This window comes from Heterodontus francisci, chromosome 20, assembly GCF_036365525.1.
Source record: "Heterodontus francisci isolate sHetFra1 chromosome 20, sHetFra1.hap1, whole genome shotgun sequence".
Taxonomy (NCBI): domain Eukaryota; kingdom Metazoa; phylum Chordata; class Chondrichthyes; order Heterodontiformes; family Heterodontidae; genus Heterodontus; species Heterodontus francisci.
In genome coordinates this window covers 91,776,840-91,803,057 of record NC_090390.1, presented here as the reverse complement: position 1 = coordinate 91,803,057, position 26,218 = coordinate 91,776,840, and the positions used below count along the sequence as shown (strand labels likewise).

Sequence of the window (26,218 nt, the reverse complement as noted above, 5' to 3'; positions counted from 1 at the left end):
AAGAGGGGGACGATGCAGATATTGTAGTTAAGGAAGAGGGTTGTGAAGTATTGGATGTGATCAACATAGGGAGAGAGGACGTATTATGGGATTAGCATCCTTGAAAGTCGATAAATCACCAAGGCCGGATGAAACGTGCCGAAGACTGTTAAAAGATGCCAGGGAGGAAATAGTGGAATGTCTGTCCATCATGTTCCAGTCCTCACTGGATATCTGGATACAGGTTTGATGCCGAAGGATTGGAGGACTGCTACCATTGTACGTTTGTTTAAAAATGGAGCGAGGAATAGACCGAATAATTACAGGCTAGTCAGTCAGTCACTCAGTAGTGGGCAAATTATTTGAATCAATTCTAAGAGACAGGATAAACTGTCATTTAGAAGGGCACAAGTTAATCAAGGATAGTCAGCATGGATTTGTTAAGGGAAGATCTTGTCTGACTAACTTGATTGAATATTTTGAAGAAGTAATCAGGAGGTTTGTTAAGGGTAGTGCAATTAATGTGGACTGCATGGATTTTGGCAAGACTTTTGACAAGGTCCCACATGGAAGACTGGTTAAAAAAAAAGTCCCTGGGATCCAGGGAAATGCAGCAAGGTGGATACAAAATTGGTTCAGTGGCAGGAAACAAAGGGCAATTGTTGATGGGTGTTTTAGCGACTTGAGGGCTGTTTCCAGTGGCGTTCCACAGGGCTCAGTACTGGGTCCCCTGCTTTTTGTGGTGTGTATTAACGATTTGGACGTAAATGTAGGGGGCATGATCAAGAAGTCTGCAGATGACACAAAGATTAGCCGTGTGGTAGATAGCGAGGAGGATAGCTGTAGGCTGCAGGAAGATATTGATGGTCTGGTCAGATGGGCAGAAAAGTGACAAATGGAATTCAACTTGGAGAAGTGTGAGGTGATGCATTGGGGGAGGTCAAACAAGGCAAAGGAATACACGGAATAATGGGAGAATAGTGAGGCGTAGAGGAAGTGAGGGACCTTGGAGTGAATGTCCACAGATGCCTGAAGGTAGCAGGACAGGTCACTAAGGTGGTTAAGAAGGCCTATGGAATCCTTTCCTTTATTAGCCAAGGTATAGAATATGAGAGCAGGGAGGTTATGCTGAAACTGTATAACTCATCGGTTAGGCCACAACTTGAGTACTGTGTGCAGTTCTGGTCACCTCATTACAGAAATGATATAATTGCAATAGAGAGGGTACAGAGGAGATTTTGAGGATGTTGCCGGGACAGGAAAAATGTAGCTATCAGGGAAGATTGGATAGGCTGGGGTTGTTCTGCTTGGAACAGAGAAAGCTGAGGGGAGATCAGATTGATATGTATTAAATTGTGAGGGGCCTGGATAGAGTGGAGGTGAAGGGTCTATTCACCTTAGCAGAGAGGTCAGTGACGAGGGGGCATAGATTTAAAGTGATTGGGAGAAAGATTAGGAGAGAGATGAAAAATGTTTTCACCCAAAGGGTGGTGGGATCTGGAACTCACTGCCTGAAAGGGTCGTAGAGGCAGAAACCCTGCAATTATTTAAAAGGTGTCTGTATATGTGCCTCAAGTGCTGTAACCTGCAGGGCTACGGACCAAATGCTGGAAGGTGGGATTAGACTGGGTGGCTCGTTTTTCAGCCAGTGTAGACACAATGGGCCAAGTGGCCTCTTTCTGTGCCGTGAACTTTCTGTGATTCTATGGTTCACCAAAACTTCCTTGCTTTTGTAAGCTATGCCTCGATTTATAAAGCCCAGGATCCCATATGCCCTTTTAACCATTTTCTCATACTGCCCTGCCACATTCAAAGATTTGTGCACATATACCCCCCAGGTCCCTCTGCTCCTGTATCCCCTGTAAAATTAGAGGATAAGAAATAGGAGCAGGAGTAGGCCATTCAGCCCCTCAAGCCTGCTGATCTGATTGTCGTCTCAACTCCACTTTCCCGTCTGCCCCCCATAACACTTGACTGTCTTGTAGATCAAAAATCTGTCTAACTCAGCCTTGAATATATTTAATGACCCAACCTCGACTGCTCTCTGGGGTCGAGAATTCTGAAGATTAGCGACCCTAATAGAAGAAATTGCACCTCCTAGTTCTAGATTCCCCTATGAGGGTTAAGTCCCCTCAGATCTGGTATGTCTCAATAAAATTACCTCTCAAGTCTTCTAAACTCCAATGAGTACAGGCTCAACCTTTCTTCATAAGACAACAACTTCATCCTAGGAATCAACCTAGTGAACCTTCTCTAAACTGCCTTCAATGCAAGTATACCCCTCCTTCAATAAGGAGACCAAAATCCTTACTTTTATATTCCATCCCCCTTGCAATAAAGGCCAACATTCCGACTGGCTTCCTAATTACTTGCTGTACCTGCATGCTAACCTTTTGTACCAGGACACCCAGATCCCTCTGTACTGCATTCTCTACCCTCGCTCCATGTAAATAATATTCTGCTTTTCTATTCTTCCAACCAAAGTGGATAACCTCACATGTTCCCACATTATACTCCATCTGCCAAATTTTTGCCCACTCACAATATATATCCCTTTGCAGACTTTTTGTAACCTCCTACAACTTGTTTTCCCACATATCTTGGTATCAGCAGCAAATTTGGTTACAATACACTCTGTTCCTTCATCCGAGTCATAAAAATAGTAAATAGTCGAGGCCCCAGCACTGATTCTGTGGCACCCCACTCATTCCAGTCTGCCAACCTGAAAATAATTCATTTATCCAGACTGTCTGTTTCCTGCCTGTTAGCCAATCCTCTATCCATGCTAATATGTTACCCCCAACACCATGAGCTCTTGTGTCGTAACCTTTTATGTGGCACCTTATTGAATGCCTTTTGGAAATCCAAATACACAACATCTACTGAATTTAGAACAGAAAGTGCTGGTAATACTCAGAAGCTCTGGCAGCATCCATGGAAAGAGAAACAGAGTTAACATTTTAGGTCTGTGACCTTTCATCAGATGTGTTCCTGCCACCTTCAGGAACCTGTGGACATGCACTCCAAGGTCTCTCACTTCTTCTACCCCTTTCAATATTCTCCCGTTTATTATGTATTCCCTTGCTTTGTTTGCCCTCCCCAACTGCATAACCTCACACCTCTCTGGATTGAATTCCATTTGCCACTTTTCCGCCCACTCAACCAAACTATTGATATCTTTCTGGTGTCTACAGCTATCCTCTTCACTATCAACTACACGGTCAATTTTTGAGTCATCAGCAAATTTCAATCATGCCTCCCACATTTAAGTCCAAATCATTAATATATACCCCAACCAGCAAGGGACCCAACACTGAGCCCTGTGGAACGCCACTGGAAGCAGCTTTCCATTCACAAAAACATCTATTGACTACTACCCTTTGCTTCTGTCATTGAGCCAATTTTGGATCCAACCTGCCACATTCCCCTGTATCCCATGGGCTTTCATTTTTCTAACCAGTCTGCCATGCAGAAACTTGTCAAATGCCTTACTAAAATCCATATAGACCACATCCACTGAACTACCCTCATCAAATCTCCTTGTTACTCCCTCAAAAAACTCAATCACGTTAGTGAGACATGACCTTCCCTTAACAAATCCATGCTAACTATCCCCGATTAATCCATGCCTTTCTAAGTGGCAGTTTATCCTGTCTCTCAGAACTGATTTGAATAACTTACCCACCAAGGTCAGACTGACTGGCCTATAATTATTTGGCCTATCCTGCGCACCCTTTTTAAACAATGGTACAACGTGTGCAGACCTCCAATCCTCACCCCACAGTGAGGATTTGAAGATGATCCTCAGCACATCCGCTATTTCCTCCCTGTCTTCCTTTAACAACCTGGGCTGCAATCCAACCAGTCCTGGTGATTTATCCACTTTCAAGGATGTCAGACCCTCTAGTACTTCCTCTCTCATTATGCTTACTGTATCTAACATTTCACACTCCCCACTATTTGAGGGTCTATAGTACACTCCTAGTGGTGTGGGTGCCCCTTTTTAAATTTCTGAGCTCAACCCATATGGCCTCACTTGATGATTCATTTAGCATATTATCCCTCCTCACAGCTTTTATTGATTCCTTAACCAATAATGCTACACCCCCTCCTTTTTTAACCCCCTCTCTATCCCCACTGAAAACTCTATATCCAGGGATGTTGAGCTGCCATTCTTGCCCCTCTTTAAGCCAAGTTTCCGTTATAGCAATGATATCATGTTGCCATGTGTCTATCTGAGCCCTCAGCTCATCGGCTTTATTTGCTATACTCCTTGCATTTAAATAAATACCTTTTAACACTGCCAAATTCTTGTGCTTTTTAATCTTTGCTTCTTCTGTCTTTGAGTCACTCGCTAATTTTCTGCCTCCCGTTCCCTACCCTGAAACTGTCCTATCTGAGACTGCGCTCAGGTTCCCATCCCCCTGCCAAATTAGTTTAAACCATCCCCAACAGCACTACCAAACATTCCTACAAGAATATTCGTCCCAGTCCTTTTCAGGTGAAGACTGGAACCATTCTTGTGAATCTTTACTGCACCCTCTCTAACGCCTTCACATCCTTCCTAAAGTGTGGTGCCCAGAACTGGACGCAATACTCCAGTTGAGGCTGAACCAGTGTTTTATACAAGTTTATCATAACTTCCTTGCTTTTGTACTCTATGCCCCTATTGATAAAACCTACGTTGCTATATGCTTGATTAACCACTCTCTCAACTTGTCCTGCCACCTTCAATGATTTTTGCACATATACACCCAGGTTCCTCTGCTCCTGCACCCCTTTTAGAATTTCACCCCTAATTTTGTATTGTTTCTCCGCATTCTTTCTACCAAAATGAAACACTTCACACTTCTCTAAATTAAATTTCATCTGCCACTTGTCCGCCCATTCTACTAACCTATCTATGTCCTTTTGAAGTTCTACACGATCCTCCTCACAGTTCACAATACTAGCAAGTTTTGTATCATTCGCAAAGTTTGAAATTGTGCCCTGCCCACCAAGGTCGAGGTCATTAATTAAATTTTTTTTAAAAAATTCATTCATGAGATGTGGGTGTCGCTGGCCAGGCCAGCATTTATTGCCCATCTCTAATTGCCCTTGAGAAGGTGGTGGTGAGCTTCCTTCTTAAACCGCTGCAGTCCATGTGGGGTAGGTATACCCACAATGCTGTTAGGAAGGGAGTTCCAGGATTTTAACCCAGCAACAGTGAGGGAACGGCGATATAGTTCCAAGTCAGGATGGTGTGCGACTTGGAGGGGAACTTGCAGGTGGTGGCGTTCCCATGCACTTGCTGCCCATGTTCTTCTAGTTGGTACAGGTCGCGGGTTTGGAAGGTGCTGTCTAAGGAGACTTAGTGTATTGCTATAGTGCATCTTGTAGATGGTACACACTGCTGCCACTGTGCGTTGGTGGTGGAGGGAGTGAATGTTTGTGGATGGGGTGCCAATCAAGCAGGCTGCTTTGTCCTGGATGGTGTCGAGCTTCTTGAGTGTTGTTGGATCTGCACCCATCCAGGCAAGTGGACAGTATTCCATCACACTCCTGACTTGTGCCTTGTGGATGGTGGACAGGTTTTGGGGAGTCCAGGTGGTGAGTTACTCGCTGCAGAATTCCCAGCCTCTGACCTGCTCTTGTAGCCACAGTATTTATAAGGCTATTCCAGTTCAGTTTCTGGTCAATGGTAGCCCCTAGGATGTTGATAGTGGGGGAGATGGTTAGATTCTCTCTTGTTGGAGATGGTCATTGCCTGGCGCTTGTGTGTCGCGAATGTTACTTGCACTTATCAGTCCAAGCCTGGATATTGTCTACACGGATTTCTACACGGACTGCTTCAGTATCTGAGGTGTCGCGAATGGTGCTGAACATTGTGCAATCATCAGCGAACATCTCCACTTCTGACCTTATGATTGAAGGAAGGTCATTGATGAAGCAGCTGAAGATTGTTGGGTCAAGGCCACTACCCTGAGGAACTCCTGTAGTGATGTCCTGGAGCTCAGATGATTGACATCCAACAACCACAACCATCTTCCTTTGCGCTAAATGTGTGTCAGGAACAGCAGGGGTCCTAATACCAACCCCTGGGGAACGCCATTATACACCTTATTCCAGTCCGAAAAACAACCATTAACCAAGATTCTCTGTTTCCTGTCATTCAGCCAATTTTGTATCTATGCTGCTACTGTCCCTTTTATTCCATGGGCTCTAACTTTGCTGACAAGCCTGTTATGTGGCACTTCATATACCACCTTACCTTTTAACCCATTTTCCCAGTCTGCTTTAGCCAACTCCGTTTTCAAACCTTTGCAATTGTCTTTATTTAAGTTTAAGACACTAATTTCAGAACCATGCTTCTCAAACTGATGTTAAATTCTATGCTATGATCACTCTTCCAGAGGATCCTTTACCATGAGATCATTAATTAATCCTAAAATAAAAGCAAAATACTGCAGATGCTGGAAATCTGAAATAAAAACAGAAAGTGCTAGAAATACTCAGGAGGTCTGGCAGTATCTGTGGAGAGAGAAACAGAGTTAACGTTTCAGATCTGTGACCTTTCATCAGAACTTCAGTCACAGACCTGAAACGTTAACTCTGTTTCTCTCTCCACAGATGCTGCCAGACCTGCTGAGTATTAATTAATCCTGTTACATTACACATTGCCAGGTCTAAAGTAGCCTGTTCCCTGGTTGGTTCCACAATATTATTGAACAACTGTCCTGAATATACTCTATGAACTCGTCCTCAAAGCTACCTTTGCCAATTTGATTTGTCTTTTCTATATGAAGATTAAAATCACACATGATGATTGCAGTACCTTTCTTACAAGTCCTCATGATTTCTTGATTTGTACTCTGTCCTACAGGGGGTCTATAAACCACTCCCACCAGTGCATTGTTTTGCTTGTTATTTCTCATCTCCAAACAAACTGATTCTACATCTTGATCTTTCGAGGCAAGATCATTTCTCACCACTGTACTGATCTCATTAAGAGCTACCCGACTTCCTTTTCCTTTCTTCCTATCCTTTTGAAATTTCAAATCCCTTTGAATATTCAGTTCCCTGTCTTGGTCACCTTGCAACCACATCTCTGGATTGGCTATCGTATCATACTCATTTATTTCGATTTGCGCTATCAATTCATCCATCTTGTTACAAATGCTGCCTGCATTCAGATAATGAGCCTTTAAATTCTGTCTTTTAACAATTTTCCCCCACTCTGACCCCATTTGCTGGTACACTCATGTTTGTATGCTCCGTCCCTTCCTGTCACACTCTGGTCATCATTACCCATATTGCTACCCTGCACTTTTGCTTTGTCCTTTCCTTCACTTTGTAAATTTCCCCTCACCTGAAGACCCTCCCGACTATTTAGTTTAAAGCCCTCTCGACAGCCCTCGTTCTTCGATTCGCCAGTATGGTCCAAGTGAAGCCTGTCCCAATAGTACAGTTCCCTCTTTCTCCAGTAGTGGTGCCAATGCCCCATGAATCAAAACCCATTTCTCGCACACCAATCTTTGAGCTACGCATTCAACTCTCTAATCCTATTTATCCTACGCCAATTTGTGTGAGGCTCAGGTGGTAATCCAGAGATCATCACCTTTGTGGTTCTGCTTTTTAATTTATCCCCTAGTTGCTCATAGTTCCTTAGCAAAACCTCTCTTTTAGTACTACCTAAGTTGTTGGTACCCACGTAGACCAGGATAGCCCCGAGAAGTCCTAAACCCTGGCACCGGGTAGGCAACACGGCCTTTGGGACTTATTCTATACTGTTCCCCTACACTACCACCACTACATTCCTTTGTACTCCTCCCCCTGTACCACGGTAAGTGTGCTCAGCCTCCCTGCTCTCGTCCAGACAGGTTGCAAGAACCTCATACCTCCTCCAGTGCTACCTTCTGGAACCCCATACCTGCCTCACTCGCAGTCACACCCTCCTGTCCCTGATCACAAATCTAATGTACTTAACCTAAGGGGCGTTACTGCTTCCTGGAACGAAGCGTCCAGGTAACTTTATCCCTGTTTGATACATTGCAGTGTCTGAAGTTCGGACTCCAGCTCATCAACTCTGAGCTGAGGATCCTCAAGCTGTCGACACTTACTGCAGATGAGTTTTCTGTGAATCACAATGGTGTCCACCAGCTTCCACATGCTACAGATGCAACACATCACCTGCCCAGCCATGTCTATTTTGTTCTATTTAACTAATTAGGGTTTCAAGTTTTGAATTATCACTGAATATGTGTAGGTATATTAAGTAGTTTAACTAGTTAAGCTATAAATTTACTATAGTACTATATATCCTCAGTCCGAGTTTCAACTACTTCCTAGTTTAGAGAAAAAAGAAACTGTAAAACTCAACGGTGACGTTCAACAGGTATTTTGAGTCTGCCTTCACTTTAAGACTTAGAAAAGTTCACAAAGGTACTTAAGCCTCTAGACCTCAGGTCTCGCTGTCTCTCGCTCCCTCTCTCAGTCTGCTCCTCTTGTAAAAGATCAGAACGGCACCTTTTCTCTCACTGCGCCTAATTCCCTCACTCACCAAACTGACGTCAAAGATCAGCCATGAACTTACTGAATGGTAGAGCAGCCGCGTGGCGCACTATGGCCTACTCCTGCCCGTATTTCTTATGTTCTTAGAGGAAAATAGGGAGTGAACACTATACTACACCACAGAAAGGGGTGTGGGGAGAATTTTCCACCTACCTTTATAGCATGAATCCATCTGCATATCATCAGCACTTTTAAACTTTCGCTTCTGTGCAGTCTTCTATACGGACACAAATTGAAAACAATAATTAAAATTGGGGTGAGAGACAGGCGTTGGCCGCTGCGGGAGTAGGGAGAGGGGGCATGTGGGGAGCAGGTTATGGGTTGGGGGGTACGTGGGGGAAACACAGGCAGAGGCTGGGGGCAGGCAGGCAGGCAGGCTGGCTGCGGGTGGGGGAGAAACACAGGCTGAGGGTGGAGGGGGTAACAGCAGAGGCTGAGGGTCGGGGGGTGACAGGCAAAGGCTGAGGCTGCAGATGGGGGTGGGATGGGGTGACAGGCAGAGGCTGGGGGTGGGAGGGGGTGACAGGCAGAGGCTGGGGGTGGGAGGGGGTGACAGGCAGAAGCTGGGGGTGGGAGGGGGTGACAGGCAGAGGCTGGGGGTGGGAGGGGGTGACAGGCAGAGGCTGGGGGTGGGAGGGGGTGACAGGCAGAGGCTGGGGGTGGGAGGGGGTGACAGGCAGAGGCTGGGGGGGAAACGATGGATATCAAGGCTGCATTGAGGCAGTGATGGTGCTGAAGTGCCGGGTAGCTGATGTTTAAGGTCTCACTGTCACTCCGCACAGGGATAGTGAGAAGGAGGCTCTGATGAAATGGGGAGAAACACTCACAGTTTTCACACCAACTTCCTCTAAGATTTCATTCGCTTCATCATCGGACTCTGTTAACAAATGAATTTCCATCAACATCATTCAGGTTAACTCAGAGCAACCAACCCAATGAGTGACTGCGGTCGTCACTCCCCACCAGGAGACCTGATAGCCTCCACTGACGGAGATACCATGTCCACCCCCACACCCAGACCAGGAGACCCCGTGTCGCACACCCCCTCCAGGTGGGGAAATGTGGGAGTCTGAGTCTAAATGACAGAAAATGCGAGAAACACCAGGAGGTTTCTGCCATTCTGCACATTGACTAACCTGCTGTACATCTCCTGTTTCAAGAGCTCTCTGAGCCATGGTGAAAAATCACTGTTGGAGTTTGTTTGCAGAATTGGTGAATTAGAGTAAAGGGCTGTCCAGAGGAGGACCTCGGGTCACACTGACTGGGGTTGGCAGGGCAAGACCTCGGGTCAGGCTGCCCAGAGGAGGGACCTCAGGCCAGGCTGAGCAGTGGCAGCGGGAGAGGCCTCGGAGGGGGTGGAGGGGGAATCCTCAGGCCGGGCTTCACGTATGGAGTGAGCAGGAACATCCGGAATATTCACCGTTTATTTCTTCATTCTTTGCCCCTTCACTGATGACCAATCGGCCATCTGACATTACTGGGAAATCATGTTTGATGTTTGTTTCCTTCCTCAGTTCTGGTTTAGTGGCTGCAAAACAAAAGAAGATTCAAGACTGAATGAGGTGGAATGAAAGTTGACGTCACAGCCTCGATTCCCTGAGAATTTATCACCCTGTCTGCTCCAAGACCAGCCTCTCACACCCACAACAGCAATCTGGGAATGCAGAACAGCAAAGTGCTCCTGCAGCCACCCCACAGAAAGACCCAATACCCACTTCCCTCCAATATTACCTCCCCCTCTCTTTCCTCCAGCACTCACCTGCCCCACCCACCTAACCTCCTGCCCTTTTTGGACTCTAGGAGATTACAGAGGTATGGGGATAGGGTGCAAGGAGCAGCCATAATCTTACTGAATGACATCGCTGGCATGAGGGGCCGAATGGCCTAGTCCTGCGCCTCTTTCGTGTATTCTTACCCAGGACTCTCATTGCCATTTTTGGATCCAGGAAGTTGAGGGGTTCGTCCTCTTCTCCTTCCTTCAGCCATGCACTGTTCTTCTGGACCATTCGCTTCTTTGTTGTTTTCTCTCCTTTCTCATTTCCTTCGTCTTCAGAATCAGTCTCAGCCAGAATCTCTTCAATACTGGAGCAAAAACCAAACCAACAAACTGAGCCTCTAATCTCAAACCACCCTGAGTTATATTGGAACAGATTAAATAGGGCGGCACAGTGGCGCAGTGGTTAGCACCGCAGCCTCACAGCTCCAGCGACCCGGGTTCAATTCTGGGTACTGCCTGTGTGGAGTTTGCAAGTTCTCCCTGTGTCTGCGTGGGTTTCCTCCGGGTGCTCCGGTTTCCTCCCACATGCCAAAGACTAGCAGGTTGATAGGTTAATTGGCCATTATAAATTGCCCCTAGTATAGGTAGGTGGTAGGGAAATATAGGGACAGGTGGGGATGTGGTAGGAATATGGGATTAGTGTAGGATTAGTATAAATGGGTGGTTGATGGTCGGCACAGACTCGGTGGGCCGAAGGGCCTGTTTCAGTGCTGTATCTCTAAACTAAAACTAAACTAAATACCCTATTTACACGAGATACCTTCCATTATCTTCCAAAAAAGGCTGCATTCACCTAGAGAGAAGCCAGGCAAGGCTCGCATCGGCCGTGGCTCAGTGGGGAGCACTCTCACTTCAAAGTCAGAATGTAGTAGGTTCAGCCCCGTCCAGATACTTGAGCACAAAAATCTAGACTGACACTGAGGGAGTGCTGCACTGTCGGAGGGTCAGTACTGAGGGAATGCTGCACTGTCGGAGAATCAGTACTGAGGGAGTGCTGCACTGTCAGAGGGTCAGTACTGAGGGAGCGCTGCACTGTCAGAGGGTCAGTACTGAGGGAGCGCTGCACTGTCAGAGGGTCAGTACTGAGTGAGTGCTGCTCTGTCGGAGGATCAGTACTGTGGGAGTGCTGCACTGTCGGAGGATCAATTCTGAGGGAGTGCTGCACCATCGGAGGATCAGTACTGAGGGAGCGCGGCACTGTTGGAGGGTGAGTACTGAGGGAGTGCTGCACTGCCGGAGGATCAGTACTGAGGGAGTGCTGCACTGTCGGAGGGTCAGTACTGAGGGAGTGCTGCACTGTCGAAGGATCAGTACTGAGGGAGAGCCGCAATGTCAGAGGGATAGCATTGAAGGAATGCTGCACCGTTGGAGGAACAGTAAGTTCTATGTTCCTATATAACAGTACGGAGAGAGAGAAAGCTGCACTGTCAGAGAATGCTGCTGCATTGTTAGAGGTGCTGGCTTTCGGATGAGACATTAAACAGAGGCCCGGTCAGCCTCTCAAGTGAACCTAAAAGATCCAATGGCAGTATATTAATGAGCAGGGGAGTTTGTCTGATGTCTGGGGAGGTTTGCAGTCCACTTGAGAGAAGGCAACAAGTTCTAACTCTGAATAGAATCATTTCACCATCCCAAAGCATGGCGGCTGTGTGCGCGCACACGGGCAGAACCATCTCTGAAGCTATTCTCAGTCCTTGCACATTTCCTTTTGCTCACGATATTGAGTTATCAATATTTATTTCTCAATGTCACAGACAGATTATTTGGTCGTTACCTCATTGCTGTTTGTGGGAGCTTGCTGTGCACAAATTGGCTGCTCCATTTGGTACATTACAACAGTGACCACCCTGTATTTAATATAAAAGCAAAATACTGCGGTTGCTGGAAATCTGAAATAAAAACAAGAAATGCTGGAATCACTCAGCAGGTCTGGCAGCATCTGTGGAAAGAGAAGCAGAGTTAACGTTTCGGGTCAGTGACCCTTCTTCGGAACTGACAAATATAAGAAAAGTCACAGATTATAAGCAAGTGAGGTGGGGGTGGGGCAAGAGATAACAAAGGAGAAGGTGTAGATTGGACCAGGCCACATAGCTGACCAAAAGGTCACGGAGCAAAGGCAAACAATATGTTAATGGTGTGTTGAAAGACAAAGCATTAGTACAGATTAGGTGTGAATACACTGAATATTGAACAGCAGCAAGTGCAAACCTGAAAAAAACAGTGGGTAAGCAAACTGAACAAACTAAGATGAAATGAAATAAATGCAAAAAAAATTGTAAAAAAGAATGTAGAAAAAAGGAAGAAAAAATAACTAAAAATGAAAGTAAAATGGGGAGCTCAGTCCGCAAGCAGGACCCTGAGCTTCCGGTTGATTGCCATTTCAACACTCCCCCCTGCTCTCATGCTCACATCTCTGTCCTGGGATTGCTGCAGTGTTCCAGTGAACATCAACGCAAGCTCGAGGAACAGCATCTCATCTACCGATTAGGCACACTACAGCCTGCCGGACTGAACATTGAGTTCAATAATTTCAGAGCATGACAGCCCCCCATTTTACTTTCATTTTTAGTTATTTTTTCTTCCTTTTTTCTACATTCTTTTTTACATTTTTTACAATCTTTTTTTGCATTTATTTCGTTTCATCTTAGTTTGTTCAGTTTGCTTACCCACTGTTTTTTTCAGGTTTGCACTTGCTGCTGTTCAATATTCAGTGTATTTACACCTAATCTGTACTAATGCTTTGTCTTTCAACACACCATTAACATATTATTTGCCTTTGCTCCGTGACCTTGTGGTCAGCTATGTGGCCTGGTCCAAACTACACCTTCTCCTTTGTTATCTCTTGCCCCACCCCCACCTCACTTGCTTATAATCTGTGACTTTTCTTATATTTTTCAGTTCCGAAGAAGGGTCACTGACCCGAAACGTTAACTCTGCTTCTCTTTCCACAGATGCTGCCAGACCTGCTGAGTGGTTCCAGCATTTCTTGTTTTTACCACCCTGTATTTAATTGACTGTAAAGTGCTTTAGAATGTCCTGATTTTGTGAAAGGCTCTATAGAAATGCAAATCTTTCTTTTATTACTCCATGTGAAGGAAACCTCAGATCCTCTGAGCTCCGTGCTGTGGTCACTCACTCCTACCAGATTATTTTACTCCTTACCTGTCCCCAGTCTGTTTTGGAGTTTCTTCCTCACACTCCGATCTACTCACGCCTCGTTTCAGAGCCCGTTGCCTCTTATTCCGTGCCTCTGCTTTGCGAATGTTGACAAGCACTCTGTGGTACTCCTCTGGAACCATGCTGTCAATCATCTCGAATCTGGAGGGTTGGGAAGAGGGATGTGGATGAAAAGCAAACCAAAGCAGATCAACTAATGTTAGATCTCAAATTCGCAATCTCAAAGGAGATTCACAAAACAGAGCTACAGCGAGTGTACAGATCATTCAGCAAAAAGCAGCAACCCATTTAGGCTTTTGCCAGCAGAGCTCAAGAGACTCCTGGCTCAGGATTTTACCAGCAGCGCAGCAGAGATCGGAGACTCCTGGTTCTGGGTTTTATCAGCAGCCCAGCAGAGATCAGAGACTCCTGGTTCTGGGTTTTACCAGCAGCCCAGCAGAGATCAGAGACTCCTGGCTCTGGGTTTTACCAGCAGCCTAGCAGAATGACTTGTGAGAATTTTTCAGTATCAATTCTAGCTAAGCTGCTCCAACACTGGCATTTACCCAACAAAGAAACAGAACTAATCCAAGCTGGCCAATGACCATCCTCATCCTATTCACCAATCAAATGATGGAAGTTACCATCAATAGTAAATCAAAGGGCTCTGCTCACTGACACTCAGCTTAGGCTCGACCAGCAGCAATGGGCCCAAAGACTAAGAGGGGGAGACAGGATGGTGAGGGTCAAGAATGGCTCAGGTGGCGGTGACGGGGCGGGGGGGTTCTGCAAAATGCAAGAGTAGGATGGAGGGGTGTGGAAGGGAGGGGTGAGAGTTTCCACAATCCCCGTTTTCTGGCCCACAGATCTACTGAAATAAAAGCAGAAAGATCAGGAAATGCACAGCATCTCTGGAGCAAATGTTTAATTTGTGGAGCCTTCATTTAAACCAATTTCACAAGTTGACCTCAGGACCTCTACGATGCGAATCCTCCCAGGCCCACAAAGTTATTGGAGCAACTGTGAAACCACATTCACCTTTTGTCAGCAGGGAAATTATTCCTGCAGTAACATTCCTGCACTCACCCAAACTTGCGTATGAATTTTGTGAAGATATTCTTCAATTTCACACGGAAATGCCGCCTCATATCATCCCGCATGCTACTAATACTCTCCATCTGTCAGTGAAAGAAGAATAATTCAGAGCACGATAGCTTGAGGGAGAGGGGAGGGGGAGGAAGGAGAGCAGCAATGGAGAGCAAGGGGGACAGAAGGAGAGCAGGAGTGAAGGGAGGAGGAGCAAAGGGGGAGCAAGGGGAAAGGAGGAAATGAGAATGGTTACAGTTTCTTTAATGTGCAATCACACGAGATGACGAGTTACGGTGGTGAAATGGTGAGTTATGAGTGGCGAGTCGCTGGGTTACAGTGCTTGAGTGGTGTCACTCACCAGGTGCTGCAGTTGCTGAGCCAGAACCCTCGTATCCATGATGAACAGAACAACTTTAATAAAACTCAGGGCTGATTTGACCACATCACGTGTTTTGGATTGGAGGAGGAGACAGACATGCTGAAGCAGCTGCTCAATAGTGGACACATCCATTTTATCTAAGGGCGAAGGAGAGAAAAGCAGAATCTTTAGTCCCTTTCAGTGCGAGCGCCAACAGATCCTTCTGACTGCCACTTGCTGTGGATCTTTTCCATTTCCCAACCACTGTTCCACTCACACACAACAACCCAACATCCCCTTCTGCTCCAGGGAAGGACAGGTCCCACCAGTCACACCAATGAACATTTCACGCAGCACCTGAGATCGACCTCTAATGTCAGGGAGCACATCGCATAGGACACAGGGCAAGTAGCTGGACCATTCCAACACCGAGAACCATCCCATAAACAGGACGGATAATGGTTTGGCAGAATTCTCTCACTGATACACAATAAGGACAGGAGGGAAGGATTGGGATAGATCAGACTAGAACAGATTGGGTAGTGCTCCTGATAATTGTTTAATTACATTCTCTGGTTCTGTACCTTTGAATTCGAACACTAGACGAGTGAGTGCAAGAACAGTGCAGCTGATCATGGTAATGGAACCGGTTAAACCAGCGTAAACCAGTGCCAGATACTGGCTAACAGCTTCTACAAAACAAACAGAACATGTTAGCAATTTTACACATCAAAAGCTTTCACCCTCTGCCTCCTCAGAACCATCATATTTACACGGTGCATCACCAGGGCTCAGGGGAAGTTCTAAAATCACCCCAAACCTCAGAGCCCCATGCCGCCGCAGGCTCCCCATGCCGCTGCAGGCTCCCCATGCCGCCGCAGGCTCCCCATGCCGCCGCAGGCTCCCCATGCCGCCGCAGACACTGCAACATTTAATCAGCATCAATTTAAGAAGCAATGCAGAAATTATTTGCGACGAGGGACGGTTGCAACTGAGGATAAAAACTCACCCCTTGTATCGTCGTAGAATCTCAAAAAAGCCTGTCCAATCTCCACCAATAAAGAGTAGCCATTTTTACGAGCTCCGATGGAAACTTCTTTCATGCAGATTATAACCTTCAAATGAAAAGGGTTTCAGAAATAATTCAGTGGCACGTTAAACATCCATCATCTGCAACCATCAACATTGTGAAACAGTCGCCCTGTCCAGTGGTGCCAGTGTTAATATCACTCTGCATTAATTACCCACTGTTGATTCCTGCAACTCAACCTGGATTTCAGTACTATGACATGGAACTAGCATAGCTCGAGAACATGGGATCGATCTCTGACGTGATCCAGTTAGTTCCATTTCTATAGTACCAAATGATTATAAAGAATATATAGCACAGAAACGCCCAACCAGTCCATGCCCAACCTCCCTCATTTAACTATCAGCATAACCCTCTATTCCTTTCTACCTCACAAGCTTATCTCACCTTCCCTTAAATGCATCTATTTTATTTCCCTCAACTATTTGGCGGAAGCACTGAGGCTGGCAAGTGTGCAGAATGTACTCTGGGTGGGGACTTCAATGTCCATTACCAAGAGTGGCTCGGTAGCACCACTACTGACCGAGCCCGAAAGGACATAGCTGCTAGACTGGGTCTGCGTCAGGTGGTGAGGGAACCAACACGAGGGAAAAACATACTTGACCTCATCCTCACCAATCTGCCTGCTGCAGATGCATCTGTCCATGCAGAGTCCTTGTGGAGACGAAGTCCCGCCTTCACATTGAGGATAGCCTCCATCGTGTTGTGTGGCACTATCACCGTGCTAAATGGGATAGATTTCGAACAGATCTAGCAATGCAAAACTGGGCATTCATGAGGTGCTGTGGGCCATCAGCAGCAGCAGAATTGTACTCAACCACAATCTGTAACCTCATGGCCCGGCATATCCCCCACTTTACCATTACCATCAAGCCAGGAGACCAACCCTGGTTCAATGAAGAGTGCAGGAGGGCATGTCAGGAGCAGTACCAGGCATACCTCAAAATGAGGTGTCAACCTGGTCAGACTACAACACAGGACTACTTGCATGCCAAACTGTATAAGCAGCATAAGATAGACAGAGCTAAGCGATCTCACAATCAACGGATCAGATCCAAGCTCTGCAGTTCTGCCACATCCAGCCTTGAAAGGTAGTGGACAATTAAACAACTAACTGGAGGAGGTGGCTCCACAAATATCCCCATCCTCAATGATGGGGGAGCTCAGCACATCAGTGCGAAAGATAAGGCTGAAGCATTTGCAACAATCTTCAGCCAGAAGTGCCGAGTTGATGATCCATCTCAGCCTCCTCCTGAAGTCCCCAGCATCACAGATGCCAGACTTCAGCCAACTCGATTCACTCCGCGAGATATCAAGAAACAACTGAAGGCACTGGATACTGCAAAGGCTATGGGTCCTGACAATATTCCGGCAATAGTACTGAAGACCAGTGCTCCAGAATTTGCCGCACCCCTAGCCAAGCTGTTCCAGTACAGCTACAACACTGGCATCTACCCTGCAATGTGGAAAATTGCCCAGGCATGTCCTGTACACAAAAAGCAGGACAAGTCCAACCTGGCCAATTACCGCCCATCAGTCTACTCTCAATCATCAGTAAAGTGATGGAAGGTGTCATCAACAGTTCCATCAAGCGGCACTTGCTTAGCAATAATCTGCTCAGTGATCCTCAGTTTGGGTTCCGCCAGGGCCACTCAGCTCCTGACCTCATTACAGCCTTGGTTCAAACATGGACAAAAGAGCTGAACTCAAGAGGTGAGACGAGAGTGACTGCCCTTGACATCAAGGCAGCATTTGACCGAGTATGGCATCAAGGAGCACTAGTAAAATTGAAGTCAATGGGAATCAGGGGGAAAATTCTCCACTGGTTGGAGACATACCTAGCGCAAAGGAAGATGGTTGTGGTTGTTGGAGGTCAATCATCTGAGCTCCAGGACATCACTGCAGGAGTTCCTTAGGGTAGTGTCCTAGGCCCAACCATCTTCAGCTGCTTCATCAATGACCTTCCTTCAATCATAAGGTCAGAAGCTGGGATGTTCGCTGATGATTGTACAATGTTCAGCACCATTCACGACTCCTCAGATACTGAAGCAGTCCATGTAGACAATATCCAGGTAATAAGTGTCAAGTAACATTTACGCCACACAATTGCCAGGCAATGACCATCTCCAACAAGAGAGAATCTAACCATCTCCCCTTGACATTCAATGGCATTACCATCGCTGAAACACCCACTATCAACATCCTAGGGGGTTACCCATTGACCAGCAACAGAACTGGAGTAGTCATATAAATACCATGGCTACAAGAGCAGGTCACAGGCTAGGAATCCTGCGGCGAGTAACTCATCTCCTGACTCCCCAAAGCACAAGGCACAAGTCAGGAGTGTGATGGAATACTCTCCACTTGCCTGGATGGGTGCAGCTCCAACAACACTCAAGAAGCTCGACACCATCCAGTGGTGTTCTAGTGCATGAACCGCAAAAGGTTAGTATGCAGGTACAGCACGTAATTAGGAAAGCTAATAGAATGTTACTGTTGATCGCGAGGGGAATTGGATGCAAAAGTAGGGAGGTTATGCTTCAACTCTTCAGGGCATTGGTGAGACCACATCTGGAGTACTGTACACAATACTGGTCTAGGAAGGTTGACTAGACTAATACCTGGAATGGGTGGGAAGATTGGACAGGCTAGGCTTGCATCCACTGGAATTTAGAAGAGTAAGAGGCGACTGGATTGAAACATATAAGATCCTGAGGGGAATAAAAGCAAAATACTGCGGATGCTGGAAATCTGAAATAAAAACAAGAAATGCTGGAACCACTCAGCAGGTCTGGCAGCATCTGTGAAAAGTGAAGCAGAGTTAACATTTCGGGTCAGTGACCCCTCTTCGGAACTGACAAATATTAGAAAAGTCACAGGTTATAAGCAAGTGAGGTGGGGGTGGGGCAAGAGATAACAAAGGACAAGGTCTAGATTGGACCAGGCCACATAGCTGACCAAAAGGTCATGGAGCAAAGGCAAACAATATGTTAATGGTGTGTTGAAAGACAAAGCATTAGTACAGATTAGGTGTTAACGGACTGAGGGGTATTGACAGGGTGGATGTGGAAAGGATGTTTCCCCTTGTGGGCGAATCTAAAACTAGGGGTCACTGTTTAAAATTAAGGGATCACCCATTTAAGATGGAGATGAGGAGAAATTTTTTCTCAAAGGGTCGTGAGCCGTTGGAATTCTCTTCCTCAAAAGGCGGTGGAAGCAGAGTTTTTGAATATTTTTAAGGCAGAGGTAGATAGATTCTTGATAAGCAAGGGGGTGGAAGGTTATCGGGGGTAGGTGGAAATGTGGAGCAATCAGTTCAGCCATGAACTTATTGAATGATGGAGCAGGCTCGAAGGGCCGAGTGGCCTACTCCTGCTCCTAATTTGTATATTCTCTAGCTTCTGTTAAAATGTGTGGATCCAATCTGTTCAGACCAGGGGTTTTATCCTGAGTTTAATTAGTTCATTTAATATTTCTCCTCTCTTTATTTCAGTTTTGAAAAGCTGCTAGATACTTTGCACACAAATAACTCCTCTAAGTACAATAACTGCCATTTTGCGGAGAAATGTGGCAGCCAGGTTCCACAGATTGCACCAGGAGTAACCAGCAATTAATCTGTTCCTCAAGAAGTCCCATGGGATCTTCTACAACCAACTGAACAGGGAAACACTTCAATCTGAAAGACAATATCTCCCAAAAGGCAGCACTCCCTCAGTATGTCAGCCGAAAACTGGTAGGGAAAGAAACTGTTTCATGAATGATTGTGTCCTACCTCAGGAAGCAGTGCTACAATGAATTCCTGGTGTTCCACGGACAGCTGCTTGACAATATGAATCAGACACTTTAACCTTGGCTGGAGAGAGAGAAAATGAGAGTGATCCACCACAGAAACCAACAGTTAACTCTGCAGTTGTCTCAACAGCCTATTTCCACAGACAGGAGTCCTGCTCCTTTCACTGTTACACTCACCCGCTTTGCAGGAGAAGTTGCACTCTTTAGGGATCCCAACAGCGTCTGCTTCAACTCCTCCAAATGCTTGTGAACAAACTGCCTGCACGACGACTCCTCCCCGCCACAGATCTCTTCAAGAATCCGATAGGCCTTCTTCTGGATACGGTGGTCTTTGCTCTGACACAGAAAGGCAAACAACACAGTCAGATTACTCACACACACACACACAGGAACAGGAGGAGGCCATTCAATTATTCAATTGGATCAAAGCACACACGATTCTGGCCTCACTCATTTTTAAGTCACACATTCTGTCCTAATTTTTATATTTATATGAATAATTGGATCAGGATACACTGGGTGTAACTCAGCCCCTACTTGAAGTCATGTATTCAGTCTTTGTTTTTATATTTCTATTGTAAGTTCCCACATCCATAGTTATAATGGGAATAGTTTATGGAAACATGTCATGCTTTAGTTTCTCCCCTTCCTTTGAGACATGATGCTTCAAAAGATGCTGAGGGTGACTGTCTGATTTTCCTGGCCCTTGTCCCACACAGGACTAGCAGAACAATCCCCCACTGCAGGTTACCAGCACGATTCTGCCTCCACAACGCTCCAAAGCCTCTGCAGTTCTACAGGATCCGAGGAGATGGACCCAACCGCTCAGATCCCAGGAACTCCTCTCAGTGCTCAAAAAATGTGGCTCGAATGAGACCCCACCTCAGTCTCAACAGAACTCAACCCACTGCCCCTGGGTGCACGGTCCTCCCCAGTGTCAGTAAGTCCCAGTAATTCTATGTGGCACAACACTCCTGCTCTCAAAAACTCTCTAATCAAAAGGTTGGTCAGCTGCACCAACACATTTTGAACGTGACCACTTCATGGTCAATTCATGGATATTGGGTAAATAACGTGGCCAGCGTGCCTGTGGTCCCGTCGAGTAGAGGCCTGTAACATCACTGCTTACCTGTAGGAACGGGAGGATGGTCTGGTAAATGTTACTCATACTGGGCTCATTGACCATGGGTGCCATCGCCACCATCAGATCCATTACCGACAGCCTATAGGAAACCAGAAAGTTCAGAGTACACCTGTCTTATTTTAGTCTCGTCTTCTAAATTTTAATCTTTATAAGGAATATTATTTCAATTTTAATTTAGTGATGGATACAATAATCTTACTCAGTGACTTTGATAAACAACACTGCAGTAAATATATCCAATATTAAACCACTGGCTGCACTGCAGGACATTCTGAAGGGGGAGGGTGAGCAGCCAGAGGTCGTGGTACACATTGGTACCAACGACATAGGTAGAAAAAGGGATGAGGTCCTGCTACGAGAATTTAGGGAGCTAGGTAGATTAAAAAGCAGGACCTCAAAGGTTGCAATCTCTGGATTACTCTCGGTGCCACGTGCTAGTGAGTATAGGAATAGGAGGATCGAGCAGATGAATGTGTGGCTGAAGAGATGGTGCAGGAGGGAGGGCTTTAGTCTCCTGGATCACTGGGTCTGTTTCTGGCAAAGGTGGGACCTGTACAAGTTGGACGGGTTGCACCTGAACCAGAATGAGACAAGCATCCTTGCTGGGAGATTTGCTAGTTCTGTTGGGGGGTTTAAACTAATTTGGCAGGGCGGTGGGATATAGAGTGGAGGTACAGTAGCAGGTAATATAGAACAGAAACTGAGTCTGCCGGGAAGGCAGAGCAAATGTAGACCTGGTAAGGTACAAGGGAAAAATGCAAGGTTAGATTGCATCTATTTTCATGCAAGGAGTCTTACTAGTAAGGCAGATGAATTGAGGGTGTTGATTAGCACATGGGATTATGATATTATTACTTTCACAGAGACATGGTTGAGGGAGGGGCAGGACTGGCAGCTCAATATTCCAGGGTATAGAATCTTCAGGCGCGACAGGGGAGGGGTTAAAAGAGGAGGTGGCACTGCACTGTTGATCAAAGAGTCAATTACTGCAGTAAGGAGGGATGACATCTTAGAAGGTTCCTCAAATGAAGCCATTTGGGTAGAACGTTAAAAAAAAAAGGGGGCAATCACTTGGCTGGGTGTGTACCTCAGGCCTCCAAACAGTCAGGAAGAGATAGAGGTGCAGATATGTAGGGACATCTCTGAAAGGTGCGAAAATAATAGGGTAATAATAGTCGGGGATTTCAACTTCCCCAATATTAACTGGGATAGTCTTAGTGCAAAAGGCTTAAAGGGGTAGAATTCTTAAAATGCATACAGGAGAGCTTTTTGAGCCAGTAAATAGAAAGTCCGACAAAGGAAAGGGCAGTACTTGACCTAATCCTAGGGAATGAAGCTGGACAAGTGGTAGAAGGATCAGTGGGGGAGAATTTCAGGGATAGTGACCATAACTCTAAGATTTAAGGCAGTTATGGAAAAGGACAAAGATAGACTGGAAATAAAGGTACTGAATTGGGGGAAGGCCGATTTCAATATGATAAAACAGGAATAAAAACAAGAAATGCTGGAACCACTCAGCAGGTCTGGCAGCATCTGTGGAAAGAGAAGCAGAGTTAACGTTTCGGGTCAGTGACCCTTCTTCGGAACTGACAAATATTAAAAATGTCTCAGGTTATAAGCACAGGTGATAAAACAGGATCTGGCCAAAGTGGACTGGGAGCAGCTACTTGTAGGAAAGTCTACATCACATCAGTGAGAGTCATTCAAAGAGGAAATAGTGAGAGCTCAGAGCCAACATGTACCCGTTAAGGTGATGGGTAGGACTAAGAGGCCCTGGAACCCTGCATGTCAAGGGATATAGAGCATTGGATCAGAAAAAAAAGAGGCGGCTTACGGCAGATCCCAAGCGCTGAAAACAGCAGAGGCCCTAGAGGAGTGTAGAAAGTGTAGGGTGGCTCTTAAAAAAGGAATTAGGAGAGTGAAGAGGGGGCATGAAAAAACACTGGCGGGTAAAATAAAGGAAAATCCCAAGGCGTTTTATAGGTATATGAAGGGTAAGAGGATAATCAGGGAAAGAATAGGGCCCATTAGGGACCAACGTGGCAATATTTGTGTGGAGTCGGAGGACATAGGTGAGGTTTTGAATGATTTCTTTTCATCTGTGTTCACTATGGAGAAGGACGATGAAGGTGTAGAGATCAGGGACGGGGATTGTGATATACTTGAACATATTAGCATTGAAAGGCATTTTAGCAGGCTTAAAAGTGGATAAGTCCCCAGGCCCAGATGAGATGTATCCCAGGCTGTTATGTGAGGCAAGGGAGGAGATAGCAGGGGTTTTGACACAAATTTTCAAATCCTCTCTGGCCACAGGAGAGGTACAGGAGGACTGGAAGACAGTGAATGTGGTACCATTATTCAAGAAGGGTAGCAGGGATAAACTAAGTAATTACAGGCCAGTGAGTCTGACATCAGTGGTTGGGAAAATATTGGAAAAAATTCTGAGGGACAGGATTAATCTCCACTTGGAGAGGCAGGGATTAATCAGGGACAGTCAGCATGGCTTTGTCAGGGGGAACTCGTGTCTAACTAACTTGATTGAGTTTTTCGAGGAGGTGACTAGATGTGTTGATGAGGGTAAAGCAGTAGATGTTGTATATATGGATTTCAGTAAGACTTTTGATAAGGTCCCGCATAGGAGATTGGTTAAGAAGGTAAGAGCCCATGGGATCCAGGGTAATTTGGCAAATTGGCTTAGTGGCAGGAGGCAGAGGGTGATGGTCGAGGGTTGTTTTTGCAAGTGGAAGCCTGTGACCAGTGGTGTGCCACGGGGATCGGTGCTGGGACCCTTGCTGTTTGTAGTGTACATTAATGATTTAGACATGAATAAAGGAGTTATGATCAGTAATTTCGCAGATGACACGAAAATTGGTGGTGTCGTAAATAGTGAGGAGGAAAGCCTTGGATTACAGGACGATATAGATGGACTGGTAAGATGGGCGGAGCAGTGGCAAATGGAATTTAATCCTGAGAAGTGTGAGGTGATGCATTTTGGGAGGGCTAACAAGGCAAGGGAATATACAATGGATGGTAGGACTCTAGGAAGTACAGAAAGTCAGAGGAACCTTGGTGTACTTGTCCATAGATCACTGAAGGCAGCAGCACAGGTAGATAAGGTGGTTAGGAAGGCATACGGGATACTTGCCTTTATTAGCCGAGGCATAGAATATAAGAGCAGGGAGGTTATGATGGAGCTGTATAAAATGCTAGTTAGGCCACAGCTGGAGTACTGTGTACAGTTCTGGTCACCACACTATAGTAAGGATGTGATTGCACTAGAGAGGGTGCAGAGGAGATTCACCAGGATGTTGCCTGGGCTGGAGCATTTCAGCTATGAAGAGACTGAAAAAGTTAGGGTTGTTTTCCTTCGAGCAGAGAAGGCTGAGGGGGGACATGATTGTGGTGTACAAAATTATGAGGGGCATTGACAGGTTAGATGGGAGGAAACTTTTTCCCTTAGCAGAGGGGTCAAGAACCAGGGGCCATAGATTTAGGGTAAGGGGCAGGTGGTTTAGGGGAGATTTGAGGAAACATTTTTTCACCCAGAGGGTGGTTGGAATGTACTGCCTGAAGGGGTGGTGGAGGCAGGAACCCTCACAATATTTAAGAAGTATTGAAATGATCACTTGAAACGCCACTGCATACAGGGGGAAGGGCCAAGTGCAGGAATATGTGATTAGAATAGTTGGGTGCTGTATGGCGAGCACAGACACGATGGGCTGAAGGGCCTGTTTCTGCACTGTATAACTCTATGGCTCTATGACTGAATAGCATGAAGTCAGAAAACGTGTCCCTCACAATACCCATATGCCTGGTCAGCGCCCTGGGACCCTGCGCCCCGTCCGTGTCCTGGGACCCTGCGCCCCGTCCGTGTCCTGGGACCCTGCGTCCCGTCCGTGTCCTGGGACCCTGCGCCCCGTCCGTGTCCTGGGACCCTGCGCCCCGTCCGTGTCCTGGGACCCTGCGCCCCGTCCGTGTCCTGGGACCCTGCGCCCCGTCCGTGTCCTGGGTTTCTGCCCACTGTCACAGGCTCTGCCTCTTAGTGGTGCTCTCCTTACCGTGTGAACTCTGAACCCTCTGAATTCTTCAGCTTCTCACTGGCCTTGTCCAGGAATCCACACACCAGCTGTCAAACATCAGCAGAAAATTAGCCAACAGTGCAATATATTAAATAAAAACAAGAAATGCTGGAACCACTCAGCAGGTCTGGCAGCATCTGTGAAAAGAGAAGCAGAGTTAACGTTTCGGGTCAGTGACCGTTCTTCGGAAGGGTCACTGACCCAAAACATTAACTCTGCTTCTCTTTTCACAGATGCTGCCAGACCTGCTGAGTGGTTCCAGCATTTCTTGTTTTTATTTCAGATTTCCAGCATCCGCAGTATTTTACTTTTATTTTAGTGCAACATATTAGTTTGTGCTCAGTGACAGCATCAACCCCTGGGCAGATACATTGACAAACCTCACCTCGTTAGATGATTCACCTCATTCCAGGCTCAAAGGGCGAGGTCAGGAACCAGAGTGCGAGCGCGAGGCTCAGTCACAGACTGAACCCAGAAAGTTGTTCACAATCAGAGTCTACAATCAGCCATATCAGACAAGCGTTTCTGATCTTTCCAGGCCCACATTGATGAACTCACCTGTTGGTCAGCTAGTGTCAGGTATGCTTTGACTGTGTCCAGTATGGGCAGCCTATAGGCTGTAGTCTCCCCACTGGGTGGCTCTGTGCTATACACATTAAACAGGATTGGCAGGAAGTTCTTGGCAAATCGACTCACTTCAGCCCTGTCTGTCTCTGGAAGAATAAAAAGCAAATGACAATTGTTGATATCCACTCAGACACAAGATCCGTCCCTCCCAGGCTGTGCAGCTCAATAGCTCCCATTACAATGAGTACAAGTGTCCCACTCCCCCATAGTCTGCCTCAACCCAAAACCACCAGAGCAACTCTTCCTGGTGCACAGTCTGAGCTTCCTCCCGGTTGATGCGATAGGCCAGGGTGGAGCTCTCCCGGTAAATGCTATCTGAGTCTCTGCAGACAGAATACAGCGGCCTGCAAAGTTCCACAGGTACAGCAGCTCCAACCTGGGAATATAAAGCTCACAATTTAGAACCAGCAAAACGCTCCCAGAAAGACCAGTTGACAATAGTCAGGATTGGACATGGTTTGGATTGCGTCTGGAAACAGATCAGGATTGGATTGCATATTGATAGGTAAATTGGCCATTATAAATTGCCCCTAGTGTAGGTAGGTGGTAGGGAAATATAGGGACAGGTGGGAATGTG

General features: G+C 46.3%; 1 protein-coding gene across 1 annotated transcript in view; it reads right to left on the bottom strand.

Annotated features, from left to right (window-relative positions):
* The window catches only part of rrp12 (ribosomal RNA processing 12 homolog), a 103,405-nt gene that overhangs the window by 8,879 nt on the left and 68,308 nt on the right, over positions 1–26,218 (bottom strand). Inside the window, exons 18-31 of the mRNA XM_068053245.1 lie at positions 25,573–25,727; positions 24,994–25,061; positions 20,921–21,014; positions 19,969–20,127; positions 19,772–19,852; positions 15,919–16,024; positions 15,494–15,601; positions 14,910–15,067; positions 14,549–14,640; positions 13,469–13,624; positions 10,445–10,611; positions 9,950–10,057; positions 9,357–9,406; positions 8,683–8,746 (exon numbers count right to left, since the gene is read on the bottom strand). Of these exons, the coding sequence (XP_067909346.1) occupies positions 8,683–8,746; positions 9,357–9,406; positions 9,950–10,057; positions 10,445–10,611; positions 13,469–13,624; positions 14,549–14,640; positions 14,910–15,067; positions 15,494–15,601; positions 15,919–16,024; positions 19,772–19,852; positions 19,969–20,127; positions 20,921–21,014; positions 24,994–25,061; positions 25,573–25,727 (1,566 nt within the window). The remainder of the gene's footprint in view (positions 1–8,682; positions 8,747–9,356; positions 9,407–9,949; positions 10,058–10,444; positions 10,612–13,468; positions 13,625–14,548; positions 14,641–14,909; positions 15,068–15,493; positions 15,602–15,918; positions 16,025–19,771; positions 19,853–19,968; positions 20,128–20,920; positions 21,015–24,993; positions 25,062–25,572; positions 25,728–26,218) is intronic.